The 21,557-nt window shown below is 36.9% G+C and overlaps 1 protein-coding gene and 1 long non-coding RNA gene across 7 annotated transcripts in view; both read left to right on the top strand.

Moving 5' to 3' along the window:
- LOC114277036 (uncharacterized) overlaps positions 1 to 14,142 on the top strand; it is a 44,450-nt gene extending 30,308 nt beyond the window's left edge. For 3 of the 6 annotated variants that reach the window (XM_082902891.1, XM_082902899.1, XM_082902901.1), the window contains 5 exons: positions 10,789 to 10,975; positions 11,057 to 11,272; positions 12,150 to 12,263; positions 12,691 to 12,774; positions 13,671 to 13,990. In XM_082902891.1, the coding sequence (XP_082759017.1) occupies positions 10,973 to 10,975; positions 11,057 to 11,272; positions 12,150 to 12,263; positions 12,691 to 12,774; positions 13,671 to 13,898 (645 nt within the window). In that variant the 5' untranslated portion in view covers positions 10,789 to 10,972 and the 3' untranslated portion in view covers positions 13,899 to 13,990. Of the gene's footprint in view, positions 1 to 10,788; positions 10,976 to 11,056; positions 11,273 to 12,149; positions 12,264 to 12,690; positions 12,775 to 13,670 lie in introns of all 6 variants that reach the window. The other 3 variants (XM_082902885.1, XM_082902889.1, XM_082902882.1) reach the window with 2 other exon arrangements.
- On the top strand, positions 6 to 10,853 carry LOC145806311 (uncharacterized). The gene is made up of 2 exons (XR_014349254.1): positions 6 to 5,756; positions 5,797 to 10,853. It is a non-coding gene; the product is annotated as an uncharacterized LOC145806311 (long non-coding RNA).
- Positions 14,143 to 21,557: the final 7,415 nt, after the last annotated feature.

The following is a 21,557-nucleotide window of genomic DNA, read 5'->3' as shown; positions in this document are numbered from 1 at the left end:
TGCTTTGCTTTGCATTTAACAATTGTTAGGATACTCATATCCAACAATTGTTTCTCTATCTTCTTTGATTGAAATTCATTGATTACCTAGGGACCTGTGTTAAAAAGAAATGTAATCCTAGATTTAATAGTAAACCACTTGATTATCTTTTCGTCTATTGTTATTGGTCGGTTTCAGACAAAATAAATTTAAAAACTATGCCAATATACTGTAAGAATGTGATGGATTGTAGCCCTCTAAATCTCCATTATCAAATTTTCACAAAATCTTAAAAAATGGTCAATTATAAATATGCCCCTGATGTTTGTAAAATATTTTCTCCCTCTCTCTCTCTATGGGAGCTTGCATTTTAAGATTAATATTCAGAGTTTGGTAATGAGGTGCGGTGTTGCCTTTGAGTCAAACTTGGTTCTAAATCATGACACAATGCAATTATACAATTGGATTTGTTGATTGAGATTTAATTTTATTTATTTATTTTTATTTTTTGTCAGTCAAACTTGGTTCTTATGAAGTTATAATTTTATTACCAGCAGTAGCACTAACTGGCGTGCATTTAAGTTTTAATTTCTTTTAAATTGCAGGGCACTGGCTGGTGTGCATTATTTAATATTTTAATTTTTTTTTATATTTGATTTGTTTGGAATTGTAGAGTACAGTCTGTTAAATATATTTTTATAACTGCATTTTAATTTTAATATTATTTACACAGTGCCTTTAGGCACGGGCATACGCTAGTATATATATATTACAAGATTGATGGTACTTCAAGGTACAAGGTACAAGTACTAGTTTGGGGTAAATTTAGAATTTAAATAAAGTGTGAGGACTTGGAGTTAATTTCTTGTATTGGGACCCTACTTAGGTAGAATTAAATTAAATTAAATTAGGTTAGGGAACCTAATCCGGCTAGTGTAATTCCTATTTTGATAAAAATAAATAAATAAATAAATAAAATAAAATAGTAATGCTAACCGACAAGATTCGAATTTATTCAAGTAACCGAGGGGCTTTAAGAAAATAATTCATCATTAGGGTCTTAAAAGTAAATACATATTTCTGGGGCTTCACAACCTATCTCCCTTAAAACAATTTCGTCCCCGAAATTCAACTATATACTGCCTTCTAAAAGCTCGGGGTAGTTTGCCTTCACCTAGTCCTGTCGTTCCCAAGTAGATTCCTCAATTCCCGATGACGCCATAGCACTTTCACCAATTGAACCGTCTTGCCTCTAAGGTTCTTCTCTCGATGATCTTGTATTGCTATTGGTTCTTCTTTAAATGTAACATCTTTGTCAAAACTGATCTTTTCCCATTTGAGGACGTGTGTCGGGTCAGCGATGTATTTTCTCAACATAGATACATGGAAGATGTTGTGTATCCCTGCTAATTACGGGGGTAGAGCTAGTCTATATGCTACTTTGCCCACTCTTTCCAATACCTCAGAAGGCCCAATATATTGTGGTGACAGCTTTCCCTTTCTCCCAAAACGTATGACTCCACACCTAGGTTGCACCTTTAGGAACATGTGACTGCGTACTTCAAACATCAATGGTCTTTTCCTCCTATCTGCATAATTCTTTTGACGGTCTTGGGCAGTCTTTAACCGTTGTCGGATCAATTTGACCTTTTCAGTAGTCTCTAGAACAAGTTCGGGTCCTATCAAATTTGCATCACCCACTTCCGTCCAACAAATCGGCGATCTACAAGGTCGTCCATGTAATGCTTCAAAGGGTGCCATACCGATGCTAGCTTGAAAGCTGTTGGTGTAGACGAATTCGATTAGGGGTAGGTGTCATTCCCAACTTCCTTGAAAATCCATTGCGCAAGCTCTCAGCATATCCTCGAGTGTCTGGATAGTGCATTCAGATTGTCCATCCGTTTGTGGGTGAAAGGCGGTGCTAAAACATAACTCAGTACCAAGAGCTTCCTGTAGGCTCCCAAAATCGAGAGGTGAATCGTGGATCTCGATCTGACACAATAGATAACGAAATTTCATGTAGTCGAATGATCTCCCCAATGTTGAGTCTGCACATAGACTCTAGAGTGTCGGTCATCTTATAGGGTAAGAAATGTGCTTAGTGAGGCGGTCCACTATTACCAATATAGCATCGCACCCTCTAGGTGACTTAGGCAACCCTGTCACAAAATCCATCGCCACGTATTCCCACTTCCATTCGGCTATTGGTAGAGGTTGCAACATTCCTCCTGGTTTCTGATGTTCCGCCTTTATTTGTTGGCATGTCAGACATCATGCTACAAATTTAGCCACTTCCATCTTCATCCATTCCACCAATATTGCCTCCTCAAATCTTGGTACATTTTAGTCCCTCCTGGATGTACCGCAAATGCAGAATGATGACATTCCTTCAGTACCTTTTCTTTAAGTAACTCGTCACTTGGTACAAACAATCTGCCTTGGTATCTTAAACTCCCATCGGGGTGAATTACCCAACCGGGCATGGGTTCTCCTGACTCCAGACGTCCCTTGATGTAGGCTACCTCTTGATCATGCTTCTGGGCCTCCACGACCTCATTCATCAACTTAGGCATCACCTTCTGCGTACTAAGACATGCTTTTGTAATTTGGGATTCCACTTGGATCCTAAACTCATTGAGTGTCTTAACCATATCCCATTCCTTGACGGCGATCTTAGCCAACATCTCTCTGCTCTTACGACTTAGAGCATCTGCTACTGCATTGGCCTTACCGGGGTGATATGAGAGAGTGAACTGGAAATCCTCAAGATACTCCATTCATCGTCTCTGTCTTAGGTTAAGGTCCTTCTGTGTGAATAGATACTTCAGACTCTTGTGATCGGTGAAATCTCAAATTGTTCCCCATACAGGTAATATCGCCATTGCTTTAGGGCAAAAACTACGGCTGCTAGCTCCAAGTTGTGTGTGGGGTAGTTGCGCCCGTGAGGTTTTTTAACTGCCTGGATCCATACGCAACCACCTTTCCATTTTGCATGAGCATGCAACCTAATCATTCTTTAGACGCATCGCAATACACAGTGTACCCCTCTTCTCGTTCTGGGATGGTCAAAATTGGTGCACTAGTTAACCTCTTCTTTAGTTCTTGGAAGGATTTTTCATCCCACTCATACTTTACTCCTTTTTGCGTCAAACGAGTCATTGGTTTAGCTAGTTTGGAGAAATCTTGGATGAACCTCCGGTAATAACCGGCTAATCCTAAGAAGTTGCGGATTTCTGACACGGTTTTTAGTTGTCTCCAATCTAATACCGCCTCCACCTTGGTTGGATCTACCGCAATCCCATTCCCTGATACCACGTGTCCTAAGAATTTTACTTCATTTAATCAGGATTCACATTTACTCGCCTTGGCATATAGTCGATTATCCCTAAGAACTTGGAGGATAGTCCTTAAATGTTGCTCATGCTCTTCTTCAGACCTTGAATATACCAAGATGTCATCAATGAATACTACTACAAACTGGTCAAGGTATGGTCTAAAGATCTTATTCATTAAACACATGAATACTGCCGGTGCATTAGTTAGTCCGAAGGGTATTACTACAAACTCATAGTGGCCATATCTAGTATGAAAGGCAGTCTTTGGTATATCCTCCTCCTTGACTCGTAGTTAATGGTAACCTGACCTGAGATCGATCTTTGAATAGCACCTTGAGCATCTAAGTTGGTCAAAAGATCATCAATCCTTGGGAACGGGTATCGGTTTTTAATTGTGACTCAATTGAGTTGACGATAATCGATGCATAGCCTCAACAACCCGTCTTTCTTTTTAGCAAACAACACGGGTGCTCCCCATGGCGAAGTACTTGGCCTAACGAATCCTTTCTTGAGCAATTCCTGTAGTTGTGTCTTCAATTCTCGTAGTTTTGCTGGTGCCATGCGATACGGAGCCATGGATATTGGGGTAGTTCCAGGTTGTAGCTCGATGCCAAAGTCTACTTCCCAGGTTGGTGGCAATCCTGGTAACTCCATAGGAAATACATCTGCATAATCGAATACTACGCGCGGGAGTTCTATTTCCCCTTGGCCTTCCTCATTTAGAATCAGACTTGCTATTCTACCTGCAAGTTGATCGCGCCACTGCGTCCGATGTTTTGTTGAAACCATGGGGTCTTGTCTATCCCCCTTAAACTAGAAACGTGTTCCATCTTGCGTGTGAGCTACCACTTTCTTCTGACGACAGTCGATCACCGCTCAGTGGGCGGACAACCAGTCCATGCCCAAGATGATATCGAAGTCCGACATTTCCATGACACGAAGGTCGCAAGTTAAGCGTAGGTTCAACATTCCTATTTTACAATCTTTACAAATCAATCCTACCCGAATGCATCCTCCCATAGGTGACATTACACTTAAGGCAGTTTCTAAAGGATAACATTCAAGTTCTAATGACTTAGCACAAGCAGAGGATATGAAAGAATGTGATGCACCAGTATCAAATAAAACATGCACCCAAGAATTGTGTAGTACTAAATTACAGACGGGTCTGCTTCTTCCTCTTGCAAGGCGAAGATTCTGCCGGTTGCTCCTTTCTGGTCCCTCATGAAGTTGGGTCTCCTTTCTACAAGCTCCAAGTCCTCTTGGATTCTACTTCCCCTTATTCTGAGGTCAGTGTTCTGCCGATTATTTCCACAAAGATAGTAAGACTCTTCCAAAATTTGATTCTTGATAGGGTTCGGAGTTTTAGCCACGGTTGCTAGTCCATTCTTAAGGTTTCAATTTCCTGGTACCACATTTCTATTGTTGCTTGCAAGCTTATGTTATTACTTGTCTCGAAGTATGGTCCACCATTTGTTTTTCTATGAATGGGGTGAGGCGTAAGTCAAATTCTAACTACAGAGGCAATTCCTTATGGGTAAGCAACTAATCTTAAGTTAGAGTTTGATTATCTTAGGGTGTTCACACAGCACAACTTCATGTACATAATAAGATCCTCAAAATTGGATTGAAGTGGAGATGAAGAATACGAAGCAGTTATGGTGATAACATCAGGATTGTCTGAAATATGGATGAATGGTATGATGTTATGGTTTCAGACTTTAATGTGATCAAGGTTATAGATGTAGTGATTAAACTAGATATTTAACTTGAAACTGCGTTGGCCATCCGTGTTTCAAACTGAATATCCAAGATTCATCACCAAGTAAAGAAAATGAAATTATTTACAAGAAGCCTTGAGCTAAACAAAATATTCAAGGGTCAAGGCGGTCAAATTTACAAAAAGTGGTATATAAAACAAGACTAGATGGACAAAACTAAGTTTTGGGAAAGGGTGACATTGAATAAAGGCTACGAATACAAGATGAGGGTACGACAATCAATAGAAGACACGTAGAACTAATAGTACCCCCCCTACTGCGCGATGAGGCCGCACTCAAAGTTAAAACCATTTCACGATCCCTGAAGTAGGTCCTCATGAGTTGATGTTGGCGTGCCAGAAATTTGAAGAAATTCCCTAAGATAGGTTAAGAAAGATTCTAACATAGTCGGGGAAAGGTAGTCTCTAACCGCAGGTCGAAACGCGTGGGTAAGGGTTGAACCTATGCTCTGATACCAAGTTGTGACGCTCCGATTCTACACTATAGATTGTAGTCAAGGGAGAGTCACTAGTGAGTCCTATGGCCAATAACCAAGTAAGATCCCAGATCGCCGGAGGAGTCAAAATAGCCTCCCTTCTAAGTCCAGCTTTCTTAGGCAGCGCACTACCCTTTTGACAGATCTTACAAGGCATTGACATAAGGTCTCATAAGCAACGATAAGGTCTCATAAGCAACGATAAGGTCTCATAAGCAACGATAAGGTTCATACATAGAATATAAATACAATACAACCACAATTATACTTGATTCAAAAGATTGTTCCATTATATTACATCCCGAAAGAAAGTTTTAAACTTCAAATGAGTCTTACAAAATATCCAAAAGGAAACTTCTAATATTCTAGGATAACCAAAAGTCTTCAAAGGTTTCAGGTTCGACGTCTCCAGCTATGAGTTCCTCTTCGTCACCTGGCATGATACGCCGTGAGTTTTGAATGCCCAGTAAACACACACACACACCCCGTCCCTTTTTCCCAGTCCAATACACAATCACAATTTTAACATCAAGTAGTAAAGCATGATATTCAAATAAATAAGTAAAGAGTTAGGTCAGATGTTAGCAAACTAGAAATCCCTCAAAGAGATTTCGTCCTCCCAACCACAAGAATCGGACACGGATTATTCGGTATGCCCCCTCTTTTGCTGCTTTGTTGCAGAACTAATCTCGGATGCCTACCAACGGTTATATACCGCGTAGCGCCAACCGCAGGGCCTCAAAAGAGACAGTAAAAATAGGGCCTTGTCCGAATCCCTCCTTACACCAAGCTACCTAGGATCTGAATACAACCGCTCCGTTCAAGGGTTCCGAAAACCACTCGCACAAGACTTTAACTTTCGAATAGGGAATGTATCCCAACAATCCATATATCACATATTATCATCTTTTCAAGACTCAAGTACTCGAAAATCCAATACCCTCCCAATTTGGTTTCCTGTTGACTTAGATATTTTACATCAAGGTTAGACAATTTAACCAGATAAAAATGTCCACACAAGCATGCATCCATAAGGTGAAGAAGATAAAGAACATAACATAACACATACAATATCATGTCATGATATGATCATAAGCTAATAAACATTTTTATGAATACAAGGGCATAAAACATCCATGCATAACAAATTTTCCAGATTTAGCATCACATAAAGATTAAAATGAAAGGACTATTTTAGATCTTCCACCGGACTTAGTCTTCCTATGGTTCGTAGAGAATTTGATCTAGTTTCTAGAATATTTTTCGAAAATGGGATTACTTTTCCAGATTTTAAGTTATTTAGAAAATAGTCCAGTGCTGTCTAGAATCTGTCCAGATCCGTTGACCGTTACGAAAACTTGATTTTATTGCAAACCGCTTAATGTTTTTCGATGAAAACAATTTTAGTTGAAAGCTAACTTCTTAAGGAAGGTTTTGACATAAAATAGAGGTCCAGAATATTTTTGTACATCTTTCTGAAATTTTTGAAAGTGGGCTGCAAAAACAGATTTTAAGGTAGACTGTCCAAAACATGAAGATTTGTGAGAAAAGGGTTTCACCAAGGGAAAGTTTTCATTTATTTTGTGAAGAAAACATGCTAACTAACATATATTTACTTAGAAAGTTTGCTTGAAAGTGTGCCTTGGAAAGTTGAGAGGTTGGTAATAAAAGAGGATGGTTTTGTGCCAAAAAGGGGAAAATACAAGAGAGATGGAATCAATACTCAAATCTTAGTATTTTTAACATAAGAACTCTTTAATGACAGATCTGAAACACATTATTTAGAGACATGTATTGAAAGAAGGAAAATAAAAGAGAAGTTGTGTATGTGGCTTACTTGCTAATTTTGCACAAGAATGCTCTCTTCTCCCTTCCTCTTCTTCTCTAGACTCCTTTCTCTCTTGCTCTCCTTCCTCTTTCTAACTGAATGTGCAAGGCCGGCCCTGCCCTAAGGCAGGTAAGGCTTGTGCCTTAGGCCCCATATTTTGGCCCAAAAATAGGGCCCCTAAATTTAAAAAATTGTTATAGGTTCAACCTTTTTTTTTTGGTTTTAAGATCAATTTAAAGGGCCCCAAATGTTTTAATGGGCACATGTATAATTTAGTCCATATTTATTTAATAAATGGGGAAATTACCCATAGGTTCCATGGGAAACATGTGATCTCCATTTAATCCCATAACTTTTTCACTACACCCAAAAGTCCTTTCCTCTCTCTCTCTGCTTTTTGCTTCCCTTCCTCTCTCGTTTTTTTTTCTACATTTTTCTGTCACCGTGTTTGTCATGGAAGAGGACCACCGGTGATCATATCTTTTTTCATTGATCGGGGTTCATTGATAACCACCAAGCATTGAAATCAACTCCGACGAAGAAGATGATATATTTTCCGACGAAGAAGATGAATGGATCTACTTAGATCTGATATAGATCTACTCAGATCTACATCAGATCTGAGTAGATCTACACAGATTTGGTTAGACATCCGTCTTTCCCCTTCGATCTCTCTTTTTTTTTTCTCTCTGTGTATACATTTCTGTTTTTCTGTTCTAATGGAGAAAATTTTCGAATTCTGAACAAGCAGTTTTCGAGTTTGAGTTACAGGCGGTGAAAACTGTAAAATTTTGCAGTTTCAAATTTTTTTTTTGGTGCTGGAATTAATCATGGTTTAAAACTGTAAAATTTTGCAGTTTTATAACATTATTTAGAACTGTAAAATTTTACAGTTTCATAACATGTTTTTTTTTTTTTTTTTTCCGGCAATATTCTAGACATTCCGGTGAGTCTCCGGCGACCGTTAAACGGAAGTCCGACGGTAGTAAGATGTGAACAGTGTCTATAAATTAAAAAAAAAAAAAAGATTTTTTGGTAACAATTAAAAATGTGTTGGACTAATTGGTGCTAGTATTTTGTTTTGGGATTAGTTGGGTTTTGAACTTGTTACATGGGACTTATCAGTAAGTTTCCTTTTATAAATGTGTTTGGCCCATATTTATTAAAATGAAAATATATAAGTAAATAAATAAAAAACAATAGGGCCCCTAAATTTGGTAAAACATATAAACATATATAACATAGGGCCCCTAAATTTGGCCCAAAAATAGGGCCCCTAAATTTGGTAAAATATTATAGGCTCAATGTTTTTTTTTTTTGGTTTTAGGATCAATTTAAAGGGCCCCAAAATATTTTTTTGGGTCCATGTATGATTTACTCCATATTTATTTATAAGTGTAGTTTGGTCCATATTTATTAAAATGAAAATATATATTAAAAAAAAAGTGTTTGGGCTCAAGAAAAATAATACATATAATATATGGGCCCTATTTTTTTTATTTTTTATTTTTACCTTCTTTATTTATTAGATTTTAGTGGAATAAATAATTTTGCTCAAATTTTTTTACCTAGGTCTTTATCGATTTTAATTGAATAATTTTTTTGTTCTAATTTTGTTTTATTAAATTGTTTTATTTATAATTTTAATGATTATATGTGTAAGTAAATTTTTTATGGTTACAAACAAATAAAAAAATTGTAACTTATCGTTTTTATTCATGAATTTTTTTTCAATATAAAAGGGCCCCAATTTTCGAAATTCACCTTAGGCCCCGACGAACTCAGGGCCGGCCCTGTTATAAATAAGAGGAAATTTCATTTTACCCCCAAATTATATGTCAATGATTAGTTTAACCTATGTACTTATAATTTTAATTTTATACTTAAACTATTTGATTTTGGATCAATTTCATCACAGCCGTTAGCTACCGTTTATAATTAGAATAAAGTTGATGGCGTGACACTCAAATTTCGTTTGAAATTTTATTTTGTTTATTTTGCCCCCCAAACTATTTTAAAAATATCAATTAGACCCCCAAATCTCATATTGTTTACGGGTCTAATTAATATTTTGGGGATAGCTCAAGGGCTAAAATGAAGTCTCAAATGAAAACAACAGCAAGTGTTGTTTAATTACAAATGGTAGCTAATGGTAGGGATGAAATTGATCTAAAATTAAATAGTTTAGGTATAAAATTAAAATCATAAGTACATTAATTAAATTGATCATCAAGGTATAATTTGAAGAGCAAAATGAAATTCTCTATAAATAAAAAGCATCTTCATAGATATTTTATTTTAAAGTAAAAAGTCCATATTAAATTACATCATTTTATACAAATGTATGATTTTTTTATATTATTATCAAAAAAAAAAAAATGATATCATAATATTTATTATGTCAATAAAATTAGCTCACTATATTTTTACATGATATTTAATGTGTGACTTATACAATGATTGTTGTAATGGTATCCATATAAGTTATATTCATTAGGGGGCAGGTTGCCCCAGTGGTAAGTGCACACACGTGACTTTGTGGGTAAAGCGCATGGTCACGGGTTCGATTCCCCACTGGGTGACTGCTTGCAGCAGTTTGTTTTATTTTAAACATTAAAGCTTTTAGATATTCAGAATTTTGTAGCTGAATATGAGGAAACACACTGACCCACTAATTACTGTCAATTAAAATATGTGATCATGAAAACTTCATTTTGTGACAATTTTTTTTCTATAATTTTTTTTTATTTTTTATTTCATTTCAATAATAGTTTTTTCATCAATATATTGTGACAAAATGTTACAACCAATTGAGGTTTAGAGATAAATTTAGGGACAAAATTACTTTGTAGGTATGAGATATATTAATTACAAAAGGTGTTAATCTTTTTATTTTTATTTTTTTATGAAGAAATGGACATCTAGTGACGAAATACTATCCTTTGCAAGATCCAATTAAGAATTTTGTGTTTAAAAAAAAGCATATTTTTCATTTTTTCTTTTTTTATATTAACTTTATTTAAATATAAAATTTATACCAAAAAAAAAATATATACAAAAATGATGTTATAAATAAGAGGAAATTTCATTTTACCCCCAAATTATATCTCAATGATCAGTTTAACCTATGTACTTATAATTTTAATTTTATACTTAGTGGTATTTTGGAAAGATGGTAAAAATTAGCTTTTTTGCTTTTAACCAAACTTTTTGGGAGTGATTTGAGAAGTTAGTAAAAAATTACTTTTTTTATCTAGATTAATATTTATTTATAGTGTCACATCACACTAAAATGACTAAAATACCCTCACCCAACTTAAAAAATTACATTTTACCCATTTATACAAAATATAAACATTAAGGGTAATTACGTAATTTTTCAACTTATAGGATCAAATGATTCCGATTCCATCGCCAAATATTTTCATAAGCAAACTGCTATCGATCTTTCCACATCATCAGAAAGAAGAGCCGAAAATCGATCCCTTTCGGGTACAATTTTCGAAGAGAGCTTTCAAACCCCTCAAGGCGGTCCATCAGCCTGCGATAAAGCCTGTGACCAACAGCTTCAAGAATGGTCCCTATTTCCTCTCTCTCTCTCTCTCTCTAAATCTCTCTCTCTCTATATGGATTTGTGATGATTGGTTTGTGCTCGCAGTTGATTGTGAGAGGAGGGTCCAAGAAGATTAAGCAAACTGGTGGAGGAGCTAAAACAGCCTTTGTGAGGTACTTCTGTAGGAAATGTGCACCAAATGTGAGGAAGATCAACCCGAAGGTACCCCCCCAAGAGGCCGCCTCCATAGCTCAAGGTCTCTATCAGGTTATCAAGCAACACGGCCCTCTCACTGTCTCCAACACTTGGAACCACGCCAAGGTTATATCTGCTTCTGTCTATCTCGCTCATACATGTTAACTTGAAAATTGAATATACTAGGAGCATGGGATTGCCATTATTGTTGGTTACTTATAACAATTAAACAAAAATTCTTCATCATGGTTAATTTTACGCAAATTGCTTTGCCAAATTTCTTTAACTGTTGTGAAGGATCCAGGCTAGTGGATCAAAGAGGATAGTTTGGAGGTAAGACACTGTATTAGCTAGATTGGAATGTCTTTACAATTAGATTTCTGTTGTGGAATCCAACTACAAGAAGTAATTCATTATTTTAGAAATTAAACAGTTGCTTGTTCAATATTTACCCACTCGGTAATCATATGGAACCAGTAAACAAATAATTTTTTTTTTGGTTAGACCAGCTGCATTACGGTAGTCGTATGGAGCCATAAACAAACAATTTTTTAATAAGAAAAGCTGCATTATGGTTATTTCTATGATACATTGTGTTTGGGTACTTCCAATCTTGTTTCACTAATTTGCATTTTATTTTCTCAATTTACCCTTTTGTCATTTGTAATGTCTTCTTTTCTTTTTTTTTCCCCTTTTTGTACATCTATTTTCGGCTTTCAAATCATGTGCAATTTTCTACCAGAAAATGATAAGTCAAATTGCTACAGAAGTTTCTTGTTATCCATATTAGATTGCAATAATGAACAGAAAAGTAGAGAGATGGTCCCATCACTTTCATCCAAATATTCAAGGTTTCAATGGTTTTCCCATCCATGCGCTTTTTTAATTAAACTCACAGATCCAAAATTAGTAACACTATTCTGGGGACTCCACATATTGTATTAATTTAGAAACGTATCAAGTGCAAATTACCCTGTCTATATTTTTTAACTTTTTTATGCAGGAAAGTGCGGATAATGTTAGTCCGGATTCTAGTTCACCTTCGAAAGATGATTTGCTTGAAGAGGCATGCAAAAAGTATGATGAGGCCACTCACCTTTGCCCTACACTTCATGATGTATGTATTCAGATATCTTATTTTCATTAACCTGTTGAATGCTAAAAAAAATCATATTGATAGCTTGTTGGGGAAGTTTTGGAAACTACTCTTCCAAAAGGATATTTCAGGAAAGCCAACAATTTGCATTTTATTTTTCAAAGTGGAGAACTATTATGACTTATGAGACCAAAAAAAGGAAGCAATCAAAGTGGGAAGGAACTAGTAGACATAAATTTTGTTGTGTGATGGAGAAAAATGTGTGTGCGCAAGATTAGAAACCACTTGGGAGAAAGGTCACTGCATAGTTATTTTGAAATGTAGAGACGCCGTGGCTTGCTTACTTCACATTAGACTTGGATACCATAAATAAGTTTTTTCTTTTTATTGTTTCAGAAAATGAATCTACCTCATTTTACTTCTGTACTTTAATGTCATTAAATGGCAGGCTTATTATAATTGGGCTATAGCAATCTCTGATCGGGCAAAAATGCGTGGTCGTACAAAGGAGGCTGAAGAACTATGGAAGCAGGTTTCACCATTTAATTCTTTAATTCCTTCATACTATTTGCTTTTATATATATTTTTATGTAGAAATGTTCACTGTATTCAGTATGATTGTTTAATCTCTTTTATTTTTTTTGGAAAATTTTACTTTACCTCCTGTGCACATAAGCTTTCTGTTTGGAAATAACCACTTAATCCCCTGTGGTTTGTGCTTTGTGGACTAAATAACCTAAATACTCCCCCCTAGTTTGTTTTGATTTTTACTGTGGTCCCTCTAGTTTTACACATGATTTTTTTCTATTCAAAAGGTTAACAACACGTGATGGAGGGACCAGATTGCAACAAAATTATAAGTGTAGGAATCAAATTGTTTACACATGATTTTTTTCTATTCAAAAGGTTAACAACACGTGATGGAGGGACCAGATTGCAACAAAATTATAAGTGTAAGAATCAAATTGTTCAACTTAAAACTAAAAGGACCAAAATGAAATTTTGTTCAAACTAAAGGGACCAATGATGTAATTTACCCGTTCAATAACTATTCATAGTTATGTGTTAGTCTTGTTTTGCTTGCTGAAAAAAGTAGAATTGTTCAACAGCATATTACTTCTCCCAAAACAAGATTTGTATATTGTCATGTCCTCATTGTGTTGTTGTCCTACTCTTAGGTTTTGTTGTACTGGTTTATCCATGTTATATTATTTCCTTGTCTCGTGTCTGTTGTATAAACCATTTCCATAGGCTTTATTGTGCAGCTTTGGACCATCTTTGAAAAACCAAAAGGGTGGGTATAACCAAATAAAAGGGATGACTGGTTACTGCTTAAATATTTTGCTTCTGTGCTAGCTCTTTATTGTTTTCTTTTTTTAACGGGGGAAAACTGATCATAGATTTTTTAATTTCCTTTTTAAATTATAGGAAGCTGGTAGTAGCGGATTGAGTAGCAAAACACACATGAAGACGATGCTTAAATGGATGAGGGGGAGAAAGATGCTGAAGCTATTTTGCAATCATGTTGGTTCCAGCAAGAAATTCTTGCACTGTACTCAGCCTGAAGAACCTCAAACTGATCAGTCAAACAACTCCACAGAACTGAAACTGCAAACTGAGAAACCTTCCACAAGAAGGAAAAAGAAAACTCTATAATGCATATGTGCATTGGGTGTAACTAGGTCTGGGAATATTTGTTCAGCTCATTGTATTATTTGAGGATGGTTTTCCATAGACTTAATGGCTAATAGTGGCAGCCCATTGCAAAATGAGGGAAAAGCTTTATCTTCTTGCTTTTGGGTATTACAGAAGTAGTGAATATCGAAGGAGCAGGCAGCTTGCAGAACAATGTTGGGTAAAAACTTTAATTTGAAATTTTCGAGGTTGAATTTTTTGGTTATGCTTTTGTCTTTCCATTATTGTACCCTTCTGGTTGTGTTCTATTTCAGTTCAAAATATGAGTAAAGAAGAGTTCTTGAAGATCCAGGTACTCTTTAATAAATGATATATATACTTATATACATATATGTATATATATAGGCATTTCCACACTATTATGTTGTTTTCTTGAAATGTTTTGCTTGTTTTGAACTAAAGATTTGAAATACTCTTTACCTGTCATGTTTCTTTTTCTTTTTTTCTTTACAATACATTTGCAATTGGTTTTGTTGGGAGTTGGGACAAACTAGCAAAATCATCAACTTGTTAGTTTGTTACACCCAAAATACACACAAGAAATGCAAGAAATCAGTACAGTTGCTTCCTTGTAGTGGATAAGGTTAAAATACCTGCGCTGTTGCTGGGTAATTTCTTTCTCTATTTATCTTTATCTTTATCTTTTTTCCTTTTTTTTGGGAGGTAAATATTGTATTCGAATCCTTGTAAGTTGAATGTCAGAGATACATTTCTTTGTAATTTGTTGCATTTGACTCAAGTGGCTCTCGCTCTCTGAGGTATCTGTGTGTATGATTCTTGTATATCATTGGGAGATACTTTGTGTAATATGAGAGGATATGTTGGTGTCTAGAAAGTTCAATTTTCAATTAATTATATAAGACTGCAGAGAGAGTTGCATTCAAGAGTACTATCATGGGAGGAAGTTATGAATATAAAATCAAAAGGGCTTTGGAAATGGCTGCCTTTTTTGTTTTTGTTTTTTTTTGTTGTTGTTGAGAACATTGGATATGGTTGTTGATTATGAGATTAATGACTCTTTTGTTTTCAAGTTGTAGATTAGAAAAAGAAAACATCATTTATTCGTGAAATATAATACTTGAGAGTCGAAACTAGCTGATTAGATGAAAAATTAGCACAATTTCAAAAAAAAAAAGAAAAGAAGATATCACGGCGTAGCTGATCACTGGTGAGAATTATACATTCTGTTTTTAAGGTTATATTGACTATCTTATGCATTTGATATGCTTTGCAGTCCTGCAATTCTTAGGTATCTTGCTTGTGCATTTCCTGGAGTAGCTGATCACTAGTGAGAATTGTTGCTTCTTTTTTGCAATTAGTTTGCCTATAAGGACCTATGTTATAGCATTGAAATGACAATTCTAGTTGGGCCAAATGGTTCTATTGAAATGACAATTCTAGAAGCTTAAATTTGTTCACTTTAATTTGCACAAATCCCTCCCAGAAATCTGCTGTTGTGTGTACAATATAACATGAGTCTACCATTTGATCAACATATAGGATATAGTTTGAAAACATCACAATACAAGCTTGTTGTAATACTTTGACTTGAATTGCACATACCCTTCTTCTTCTTTTTAAATTTTGTCAATTTATATCTTGAACTTTTGATTTATTTTCAATCTAAATCATTTGTATGTTTTTGTTAAGTAAAATCAATAGAACCATATAATTCTAGTAAAATCATTTTAAATTTATAATAATCTATTAAATATTTTTATTTCTAAATACATATATAACATGTTATTCAAATAATGTAGACTAAAAATGTTGCATTTTCCATGAATTCATATAAGGATAACAAAGAATTATCACATGATAACAACATAAATACATACATGAATGATTGTTGTAGACAATGCATGATGATTAGGCAAACTGAAACTAATCACTGGAATGTGTCATTGAGTATGACGGTTGAAAGAATACATTAAATTTTTGTGTTGTGTGATGATATGTATAATTATTGTTTATATGCATTGTGTCGTGTTGGAGGAGATAGGAGATGTACTCCACGGTTTAGAGGATGATAGGGGATGGACCTCTAAACCGGATGTTGTTGGGAGAAGATAGGGGATGGACTCCATAGATAGAGCTCATATGCTTATCTAGTAATGTGTTGACATAGCTCATATGCTTGTCTTTGGAAGTGTGATAGTGCTCTTATGCATATCTATGGAAGTGATGATATAGCTTGTATGCTTATCTGTTGATGTGTTGATATAGCTAGTACGCTTATCTAATATGAAATGGGAAGAAGTTTAATATGAGTTACTGTCTCATATAAGTTGTTTGGCCAGGTTCTGAGTCATGGTTATAAATTGAGAATTGAAAAGAAATGGAAAATGGATTGTAACATGGACTTGTATGTCACGAAACCGTAAAGTGTGATAAGGAAAAGTATCAGTGTTGACCATCTATTAACTGCTAATCTTTTAGTCATTGTTCATATTTGGTTTAGTGTATTTCTACTGGGCTGTGGCTCACCCTATATGGGAACATCATTTTCAGGTACAGGTAGCATGCCACCTCCAAGGACGTAGCTTGGGAGGCTAGAGGTAGGCAGACTTTTGTTGTTTAGTTTCTTTGATGTATTACATGTATATTCAAGCCAAGGGCTTAATGTGTAAATGAGTTAGCACTCTTTTGTTGTAACCAAGTGTTAACTTGGAAAGCTGTAAGCCTTTAGGGCATTTGCTTTTGTCGTTAACATGTAATACCTTTTGGTAATGGAACTCTGATGAATAGAAGAATGTGGAGCGTTTATATATCAATGCATGTCTATATTGATGGGTTTAATGTTATTATTTTGATGGCGTTGCAACTTGGTATCAGAGTGTACCGGGTTCGAACACTTTGGGTACGTGGGAAGTGATTAGTATCACAATGGGTTTGTCTCGCTTGATAGAGACTTAGGTGTAGTGTCATATGCTATGTGTTTAAATTGATAACATGCTATGTGTTTAAATTGATAACATGCTTAGTGTTTATATGGGTATGAGATTTAATTTCTACGATGTTGATTGGATCCTTGGGTTTCTGGGAGTCTTGTTGGAAAGGCACTTGATCGACGTCGTTTCTAACCGGAACTCTAGTAACGCCTCGGGACTATCATTATCCGGAAATGAAATTCGTAAGTGCTTATGTGTTTATGTGCTTACGTGGAGTGAATTACAATTGTCCATACATTAGGACGTGAGTGTTTAGTTTTGGCGCATTTGTGAATGTGCTAACGTTCTGTATTACCTTTATTAGGATGTCAGGACGAGGAATAGGTGCTAGGCGTTGTAGGCCTGCGAGGCAGGAAGTACCTTTACCGGGTGATATTCCGACAGTACAGGAGGGAGTTGGCCAGGCCAATGTGGCCGAGACAGCAGGTCAGCAGGCTATGAGTGCCTTGGCCCGAGAGATAGCAGGAGCTTTGGGTATTCTCAGAGCAGGGAATCAGGCAGCTGAGGCAGGGCCTTCTTTCTTGAAGAGGGAGTTCTTCCGGTCTAATCCGGACGAGTTTGTTGGAGATCCGAAGGAACCACTGAAGGCTGATGTAGACGTCCCCCGAACGCCCCGGGAGGGTGAAGTCCCGTTCTGTCCATTTTGGGGTTACTACAGCTCGGACTCTCAAATTGTCACGGTTCTTAATCTGAACCAAAGAGTCCAAATCTGGCAAATCGTTTTGAGAAACAGATTTTGAAAAAGTAGTGCCAAACATGGACTGCTTTGCCAGATATAGAGTCACCACCTAAATATTTTAATGGGGAAATTTAGGAAACCTTGACTCGGTGCCGAAGGCCACATGTCCGTCATCACCGGAGTTGTCTCGGCTCGGGAGCTTGGGTACGATCGGGGAAGGTCAGCTATGAGCACCCCCTTTCGCCCGGTCCGAAGACCGGCCTCTACTAACCATGATATCCGATTTTGAAAACATTACGTATTCTTATTCCATTTATTAGCCTAGAATTACTATGTTATGCGCACAGCAAACAAGTATAGACTAGATTGCCTAATTTGGAAATAAGCATTGCATATCCGTTTGTTTTGAAAAATGTTTTGGATTTGCTACTCGCAAGTAGGTTAAAACACGGATTTCAATGAGTTTTTCCAACTCAAACAATCCAACCTTCACCCACAGGCATTCAAAACAGTTTAACACATAAGCACTTAGCCGCATGGCAGGCATACTATCATGGCAACACTCACACGCATGCGGGATGCTAAAGCATGAATACTTACATCGTACTCCGTGCCAAAACAGTAAACTAGTTAGCAAACATGCATGTCCTAGTTCATGTTGAAAATGGCTAATGCATCACATGCAAAATGTAATCTAAGCTGGCTCGGCTAACCCTAAACATGGCATGTGAAAATGCACAACTATCACATATTCAGTTTAGAATTTGAAATACAAATGCAGTTAGCGTGATGTACCAAGCCTAATGTATGCAATACAAATGCATGAATGCACGCATGCATAGCATAAGGTATGCTAAATTAAACGTGCCCTAATACTAACCATCAAAGCAGGTAAGTAAAAGGGAAGAAAGAAGTGGGGGTTGGAAGACATACACACCACTCACACACACTTATTACAGATTCGCCCTCACTCGGAGGGACCAAATAAATATTACAAATTAATTAACTACGCGAGCTAATTAAATATTACAAATTAATTAATTTAATTAACAAATTAAATAAACTAATTAAAGCAGGAAAATCGCCTCAGGAAACGCGCTGCCATGCGTGAACTGCCTCTGTTTTCCTTCCTTCACTCCTCTGGAGGCTGCCAAAACCTCAGGACTGCTTCCTTGGACAGAGGGGATCACCACCGGCTAGATGGAATTGCCACCGGCAGTGGGATGTGGCCACCGGCACAAAGTGAAGCTATCGGCAGAGAAATGATTGCCGGTCGGCATCTTATACTGCTGGTCGGCAGAGTATTCCTGCAGAATCTGCAAATGACAGCAACAGAGGGCAAGGCAAAGCATGGCAGCACAATTCAAGGCATATATGCACCAACCATATCCCTTATCATGATAATGACTCAAAGGGGCATGTGCCTCGATTCTCGGACCACCAATCACGCATTTCAATGCATGATGGCCCAAAGAACCAAGTATGCAACTTTGATTTCAAATGCAATGCAAATCAATCAAACAAACTCCCAATCCCTATCACCCAAATCAAGGGACAAGGAATGCATGTTGATGCAATGCAACCTAAGCATGTTATCTATCATGCAACATGAACAATGCAATGTAATTATGCAAAGCTTACAAGCAAACATGCAAGGTAAGCATGCAAACCATATAGAAGATGGACTTAAACATGAATTAGGCAGCCCCAAATAGGCCTAAAACAGTGGCTAAAATGCTAAAATGAGGGGCCAAATACACATGCACACATACACATATTGAAGGCCAACACTTAAGCACAAATTGAACAACCCTCAAACACATTTGAAAGGGGGAATCATGGACCAATTAGCATGCAACATAAGCATTGAAATCATGCTACAACATGGTGCCAAACCAAGCAATAGATCAAGCCAAATATGCAACAAATGGCCTAAATGCTCAAAACAAACCAATGGAGCATTGGACTACACTAAGCAAGACCAAACATGGCATGAGCTTATTGACCAAAAACAGAGTTTTGGGACATTAATACAAGGCCTAAGGACCACTCAGATGGCATCTAAATGGCTCAAAAGCAAAGGCATGCATAATCACCAAAACATGGAGCATGAGATGACAACCTTACAAGGCATTAAAGGGACATCAAATGCGAGCTCTCAAGCATACAATAAGGTCTGAAATGGCATGGTGGATGGTCCCAAATCACCAAAACAATGCAAAGATGCCATGCTATACATTCATATGCTCAAGGCCAACAAGCCCAAACACAAAGGAGCTATACCAAGCATGCCAAAATCAACCCAAACACTTATGGACAGACCTAAAACATGTCAAGATAAGCACAAAATCTTCACAAGACTAAGCCTAAAACATGCTCCAACGAAGGCTAACAACCTAAGGCATATTAAGGCATAAACAAGGCATTACATGGCAACTATGCTAAGCATGCATGTGGTACCAAAACCAATTTAAAATCATGTTATATTATGGATATATAAGCATGAAAAACAGCCTAAACATGCTCAACACACACTCAAGCATAATGCTCTCTCAAGAGGCCAAAACATGCCCTTTTCAAGGACAACAAGGAGAGGGGGTGGCCCTCTCCTTCTTGGGACATCAAGGCATCATCTTCACCACTGAAATCCCTCAAGATTTTAGTGGTGAAGAGACCCCAACACCAAAATCCCGGAGCTAGCACAAAATGGCTCAAAATGAGGCCTTTCAAGGCCTAAGAGGGGTCAACAACCCTCAAACCAAGAAACACTCTTAATAAACAATAAAGAGGGCCTAAAAACAGAACTTTTTTGTATTATACACTAAGCTCAAAAAAGAATTTAAGATAGGTAGAAATACAATGCAAAAAGGGAGTAAAAAGGGGTGAGATTCTTACCCTTGAAGCCTTCTTCAACAATGGTGCTCCAATGGCCTCCCTTGGCTTGAATCTAACCCCACAACTTCAAAATCAGTCCCTTAGAACCTTAAAAGCTAGACAAAGGTGAAACACTAGGTGTTTGTGTGCAATAGTAAGACACAAAACACCTAGAGCATAAAAGGGAGGGAAAGAGAGATAGGAAGTGTATGCAACTCAAACCCTAAAACCAGAGCTTAACAATGGCTGTCTAAGCTCTCAAAATATCCTAAGTCTCTAACCTCTTAAGCCAAGAGACAAGCCTCTCTCTATATAGAAGCTTTTGTCTTGTAAAACTTACAAGACAAGCTTCATAAGAGGGAGATCCCTCCATACACGTGTATGGAGGGATGCAAAAGGCAAGATAGCTGTCTCAAAATATCTGCAAAAGGATGTAAGAGAATTATGCAATTCTCAATACGTCTCACTCGGAGGATACAATACCTGTGCGGCTCGTCTGGTTGCACCAGCCTCAAATGAACCGTACATACAATATCGTGCCTGCAAAGAAAACAAACTATACAGGTACAATATTGTTAGCAATATGCATAGTAGTGTACTCGAAATGCGTGACAGCGCAAAGCAAGTGGGGAGCATAACAATGCTGTGAAAATACAAACATGTAAGTGGGGCATGCGGTCTACGCAGGCAACGAAATTGATCATAAGCATGCGGTCTACGCAGGTAATGAAATCAACAAATTATGCGGTCTACGCAAGCAAAACATGCGGTCTACGCAAGTATTGAAATTAATATGCGGTCTACGCAATCAAAACATGCGGTCTACGCAGGTATTGAAATTAAAGAAGATGCGGTCTACGCAATCAAAACATGCGGTCTACGCAGGTATTGAAATTAAAGAAGATGCGGTCTACGCAATCAAAACATGCGGTCTACGCAGGTATTGAAATTAAAGAAAGATGCGGTCTACGCAATCAAAACATGCGGTCTACGCAGGTATTGAAATTAAAGAAGATGCGGTCTACGCAATGAAAACATGCGGTCTGCGCAGGTATTGAAATTAAATATGCGGTTTACGCAATCAAAACATGCGGTCTACGCAGGTATTGAAATTAA

Source organism: Camellia sinensis, chromosome 1 (genome assembly GCF_055761805.1).
Source record: "Camellia sinensis isolate YWXY chromosome 1, ASM5576180v1, whole genome shotgun sequence".
In the NCBI taxonomy this organism is placed as follows: Eukaryota; Viridiplantae; Streptophyta; class Magnoliopsida; order Ericales; family Theaceae; genus Camellia; species Camellia sinensis.
This window is presented reverse-complemented; position numbering and strand designations above follow the sequence as displayed.